This window comes from Cynocephalus volans, chromosome 8 (genome assembly GCF_027409185.1).
Source record: "Cynocephalus volans isolate mCynVol1 chromosome 8, mCynVol1.pri, whole genome shotgun sequence".
Classification (NCBI taxonomy): domain Eukaryota; kingdom Metazoa; phylum Chordata; class Mammalia; order Dermoptera; family Cynocephalidae; genus Cynocephalus; species Cynocephalus volans.
This window is the reverse complement of record NC_084467.1, coordinates 118,266,728-118,272,809: the sequence shown is the minus strand read 5'-3', so window position 1 is coordinate 118,272,809 and position 6,082 is coordinate 118,266,728. Positions and strand designations below refer to the sequence as shown.

The 6,082-nt window shown below is 41.2% G+C and overlaps 1 protein-coding gene and 1 non-coding gene across 2 annotated transcripts; both read right to left on the bottom strand.

The window, feature by feature from the left end:
* Window positions 1–2,228: 2,228 nt before the first annotated feature.
* On the bottom strand, window positions 2,229–3,283 carry LOC134384523 (large ribosomal subunit protein uL4-like). The gene has a single exon (XM_063106081.1). The coding sequence runs from the start codon at window positions 3,266–3,268 to the stop codon at window positions 2,294–2,296; it is 975 nt and encodes a 324-aa protein (XP_062962151.1). The 5' UTR covers window positions 3,269–3,283; the 3' UTR covers window positions 2,229–2,293.
* Window positions 3,284–3,343: 60 nt separating this feature from the next.
* LOC134385356 (small nucleolar RNA SNORD16) lies at window positions 3,344–3,423 on the bottom strand. The gene has a single exon (XR_010024337.1). It is a non-coding gene; the product is annotated as a small nucleolar RNA SNORD16 (small nucleolar RNA).
* Between the last annotated feature and the right edge of the window lie 2,659 nt (window positions 3,424–6,082).

Genomic DNA, 6,082 nt, shown 5'->3' with positions numbered 1-6,082 from the left:
TCAGAAATATTGACTGTGTCTTTGAACATGCCAAGCTTGCACCACCGCAGAGACTTAAAGCTTGCTGATCTCTCTGTGCAGTTCTGTCCTCATTCATATCTACACTAAAATCTCATCTCCTCGAAGAGGCTGATTTTCCTATCTAAAATTACTTTCTGCCTCCCCACCCCCATTCACTCTGTCCTGTTACCCTTTATTTTCTCCTAGCACTGATCACTATCAGAAACTATGAGGGTACTTCAAAAAGTTCAGGGAAGGATTCATAACATCTTTTAATTCTATTTTCCATGAACTTTTTGAAGTACCCTCGTACATTATTTCTAGACAAGTTTCCTGCCTGGCTCCCCCACTAGACTTTAAGTTCAATGAAAGCATTGACTTTGTCCATTTTCTTCCCTGCTGTTTTGCTAGCTCTCATAATAGTGACTGATAAAAAAAAAATAGATACTCTAAATATTTGGTAAATGAATGAAGGAACAACATAACCAGGAGAAGCCACCCAGATAGGATGACCAGGGAAACCTTCTCTGTGTAGTGACCTTTTTGTTTTGTTTTCATATTTTAAGGTTTACAAATAATAAATTGCAATAAAAACTTCTTATCTGGTTGGGTAAACAAAAATAGAGCGATCCTCAACCTAGAACATGCCCTCTTTTAGGGAGCCACCTAACTGAATCTCAGCATGGTATATCAATCAGAGGGGCTGATATTCAACACCCACTCCATCTTCTATGTGCCTTCCTGTGTTGTAGAAACAGAACATCTAATGAACATCTATATTTCCCAGCCTTCCATGAAGCTAGGGCAATGCTTCTGTGATTTTCTTCACCAACTTTTTGTTGTGCAGATATGTAGGTTTGAAGGAAGCAAAAAGTTTAATTTAATCGGTGTTGGCATGTTAGAAATAGAATTCACATTTCAGAAATAGAAATCACAGGAATTGGAGACTTGGCTGCATCTGGGAGATGAGGAAGAGGGATTGCCTGTGACGAATCAAATGTGTCAGTGATGGTCTGGAATTTAAAAATAAAGAGAAGGAAGTTTGGAGAAGAAGATAAACTAATTCAGTCTTGAACCAATTAAGCTCCCTGAAGACCATCCAAAGGTTATTCAGTGGGCAGTCAGAAATACAGGACTGGAGCAAAGGAGCACAGCTGGGGCTGGAGATACAGATTTGGGAGCCACATGTGTAACAACACTAAGCAGAAAAATCCAAGAGATGACAAATAAATAAATAAATATAAATAAGTGAATTGACAGAGAGGCAGAAGAACCAACAGATCCCAGGGGCATAAAATTTCTAGAAAAAAATAAGTTCAAGAAAGTGGAAGTGATGACAAATTCTGCAGAAAACGTAAGATTAATTTTGGTAAACAGGAGGTCATGCATGACCATAAGATGAGCAACTTTAGCTTTGAATCTCATGTTTTAAGAATGTACCACCACTACTCTTCCTGTTGCAGTCACCTGCCATCCTCAGTTCACTACCTTTCTACCTTGAAGAATTAGCTACTTGCTGACTCTTTCAACATCACTCCTTTATAATTCTATCCACATAAATGATCATTCCATTTCCTCGGTTTATCAGATCCTTGATCTCCTCTCCTCAATGATCTTATCCCCCAACTCTTTCATTCCTATAGCCTTTCAGTCTTTCACTTCTGTCATCATACCCTATACCAAAAGCTACAGTCCTTCTATAATCTTAATTTCAAGCAACCCACTGTCCCAAATCTCCATCTCTGATCTTTCCATTCCACTCCCTCTTGCACCCCAATTCCAATAATCCTTTAACCCCAATCTCCCGACCTACAATCTATAGATCCAACCACTTTTTACTGTGCCTCATACCCCTTGTATCATAACTTTCCTCCTTACCCAGATTAAATTCCATAGTAAGTCATTCTCACCACACCCTCCCATTCACCCTCAACCCCTTTGTTCCTATTTGGGTTGTCCCTGCCAGGCCAATAATAATAATAATAATAATAAAGTCAATACTGTTTAAATACAACCCCTTGGCTCTTTCATGCCTCAATTTGCACAACTAAAGGTAGCTGAGAAAAGCATACAACCACACTGACTAGTCTCACTTAAATTTGTGACCCCTAACCTCAGTGCTTCCAGGCAGTTATTTCCCTAGTTCATTCTCTCACTCTCCTAGACAGCTAGATGAGGGCAGAGAAGTAACAGGGAGCACCAATCTTTCTTTTTCTTTCTTTTTTTTTTCTCTTTGATCAGGTCTTTATTCAAAATAAGCTGTCCAAAATGATTTGACTTTTATGAAATAAATTTAAGCAGCAGGCTTCTTTTCTTCTGTGGCAGGTTTCTTTTCTGTTGGCTTCTTTTCAGCCGCTGGTTTCTTGGTAGCTGCAGCCTTTTTCCCCAAAGGCTTCTTCTGCTTTTTAACACCAACAGCCTTCTTTCCTTTCTTCCCCACTACAGGCTTCTTGCCTGCAACCCCCTTCTCATCTGATTTGGCCTCTAGTGCTGCTGCTGCTGCTGCCGCCTTATCCATCCGGAGTTTGTGATTCCTGGCCTGACGAAGAATGGTGTTCCGGTGCATGGTCTTTGCATATGGGTTTAGCTTCAACATGATTCTCAGGTTTTTCAGTGGATTCTTCTTCAGCACCCTGTGGTGAATCTTCTTGCGTGGTGCTCGGAGGGCTCTTTGGATCTCTGGGCTTTTCAAAATCCTGCTAAGGTCTGTATTCATCATCTTGTGCATGGGAAGGTTATAGTTACTCTTCAGGGAAGCAGCTTTACGCCAGGTGCCATACAATTCATCTAACTTCCGGAAAGCACTTTCAGTCCAAAAGCAGAAACGTCCCACATGCCCACCAGGTGCAAGTTTCAAAATGTTCAGTTTGCTTACATTAAGCAGAGTAATTCCAGGGATGTTTCTGAAGGCCTTGATGATACCATTGTCCTCATTATAGATGATGCAGGGCCCCCTGCGCTGAATACGACGACGGTTTCTCATTTTGCCCTTGCCAGCTCTGATTCGCTGAGAAGCATAGACCTTTTTGATATCATTCCATGCCTTAAGTTTCTTAAGAAGCAAAACAGCCTCCTTAGTTTTCTTGTAGCCTTCAACTTTATCTTCGATCACCAAAGGAAGTTCAGGAACTTCCTCAATACGATGACCTTTAGACATCACCAGCGCCGGTAAAGCCCAAGCAGCCAGGGCAGAGCAGATGGCACACCGCTTTTGCGTTGTGTTCACTCTACGGTGCCAGTGGCGCCAGGTTTTGGTTGGAGCAAACATGCGGCCTCCACGGCACATCTATTTTCTGTTAAGAATCACAATTCTCATATTTTAGGAATAAAAAAGGTGATGTCTTGCTCAGTAACAATTTTCGTCAACCTTCTGTACCAGCTTACTGACAGCAGGCAACTGTCGCTGCTAATTCACTGACAGCACAGGGCTGTCTGTTGTTTTTGCGCAAGTTGGTGTGAACAAAGTTGACAATATCTGGTCGAATGGGAGCCTTGAACACAGCTGGCAAAGTGACATTTTTGCCAGATGACTCCCCCTTTTCGGAGTACACTGATATCAGTGGACGAGCACACGCCATGGCGGGGAGAGGAGAAAGCCACACTCCTCTCCACCCGTCGGCTTCCACAGGAAAAAAAAGCGAGCACCAGTCTTTCAACGATTCTTCACCCATCCTCACTGTCAGCTTTCTTATTGATAAAATAGAAGCCATCTGAAGAGTATTTCCATATACTTCCACCATAACATCTACCCACCTGCCTGCATCTGTACCCTACTCTATCTTCTCTCCTGTTACTATGGATGAATGAACTGTGCTTCTAGCAAGGGACAATTCCTCTGCTTATGCACAAGAATCCACCTCTTCTCACCTACTCAAAGACATTGCTCTAGCAATTCTCCCCTTTCCCTCCCCGCTTTAACAAATTCCCTCTCCACTAGATGTTTCCCATTAAATTACAAACATGTTTTTATTTCTCCTATCTAGAAAACAAAACGAAACTCTCTTGAGCCTGCTTCTCTCTCTAGCTAATGTCCCATTTCTCTCTTTCCTTTCAGAAAAAACTCCTATTTCTCTCCTCCTACTCTCTCGACTCATTGAAACACTCAGTTCTCAGCTTACTTCGCCTATCAGCAACATTTGATGTGGTCAATCCCTCCCTCCTTGAAACTTTTCTTCAGTTATCTTCCAGGACACCATACTCTCCTGATTTTCTTCCCACCTACTGGTCATTCCTTAGTCTCCTTTGCTGGTCTATTCTCACCTTCCCTGCCTTTTTACATTAGCTTGTTCCAGGGCTCAGTTCTTAAAACGTTTCTCTTTTCTATTTATTCTCATTCCAATGATGAACCCATCTAGCCTCAAGAGTTTAAATACCATGCATAGGCTGACAACTGCCAAACTTATATTTCTAGTCCCACTGAACCACTAAACTTCATTCTTTATCCAACTGCCTCAAGACTTATACATTTGGATATCTATTAGGTGTCTAATATTTAATTGGTTCAAACCTAACCTCCTAATCTTCCCCCAACCTGTTTTTTCCACAGTGTTCCCCAGCTCAGGAAATTGCAACTCCATCCTTCCAGTTACTCAGGCCAAAAATCTTTGAGTCCTACTTTTTCTCAAACTCCCACACCTAATCCATCATCATGTGCTATTGGTTCTCCCTTTAAAACACATCCATAAGCAGCCACTTTACTGCTGCTGCCCTGGTCCAGATCACCATCACCTCTCATTGCAAGTGCTGCAGTGGCCTCCCAATGGGGTTGCCCTGCTTCCTACCCTGCTCTTTTCAATCTATTCTCAACACAGTGGTCCTTTTACAGCTTCAGTGAGAACATATCACTCCTCTGCTCAAACCCTCCATTTGCTTTTCGTCTCACTTCCAGTATAAGTTAGGATTATTAAAATGGCATATAAAGCCTTACATGATTGGATCTTCACCCTTTGTTTGTGGTGTCAAATCATGTGAGACCTTATACGCCATTCTTAATGGTTCTAACTGATCTCGTTTTCTACTAATTTTCCTCACACTCTCTCAGGTCCAGACACACTAGCTTCCTCACCATTTTGTAAACCTGCCAAACACGCTATCTTACCTCAGGGTCTTTGCACTTTCTATTTCCACTCCCTAAAATGCTGTTCTTCCAGATATTCACATGATTCATTCTCTCACCTCTCATAGGTCTGAACAAAAGAATGCGGTTGGAACTGGAGATACAGACTTGGGAACCATTTTCATTTGGGTGGCAGCTGAAGCCGAGGTATTGGTAAGATCATGTAAGGGTTTGTGTTTTGTGAAAAAAGAAGATGATGACATACAGAGACCTGGGTAATAGCAATAAGGAAGAGAATCCCTACAGAAGGGAGAAAACATTTATAGAGAGTTAGAGGAACCAGAAAATCCTAGTGTCACAATTCAAGGAAGGGGAGAGTTCCAAGAAATAGGAAGAGTGTAAGTAAATTCTGCAGAAAACTTATGTAATATATGAGTTTGGTGAGTAAAGTCATTGGGGACCTTCCATTGACATGATGGGATTGGAGCTGGTAAGCAATGAATTGAGAAATGACTAGGAGAAATGGAAGTAGAAACTGAAATTGGATATTATTTTTTAAAGAAACTTAGTTCAGTAGAGAAAGAGAAAAATTAGGTGTTCACTAGGCAGTAAATTCAGGTACATGAGAAGAAAGGTTTTTGTTCTTTAGGAATTTCTGCCTTTTTGTGTTTTAGGGTAAAAAAAAGTTTGAGTGTGTTTATAGACTGAAATAGGAAGTAGAAGAGGGAGAAGTGAAAGATTCAGGAGATGAAAAGGATAATTGATGTAGCAAAGTTCTGCAAAGAGGATTCAATAAACATTCAACAAATATTTATGGTGCACCTACTCCCACATGGTGCCAAGTGTTTGAATACAACGAGTGAAATAAACACCAGACAGCTCGTAGCATAATGAATGTGGGTGAGGTTAAGACCACAGCTATAGATTCTGGTCTTAAAACTGAAGGGAAACAAAAAAAGGAGAAAAGGTTGGTTATAGGAAACTAAGGAATTTTGTATGTGATGGCATCAATTTTCCTGGCAAAGC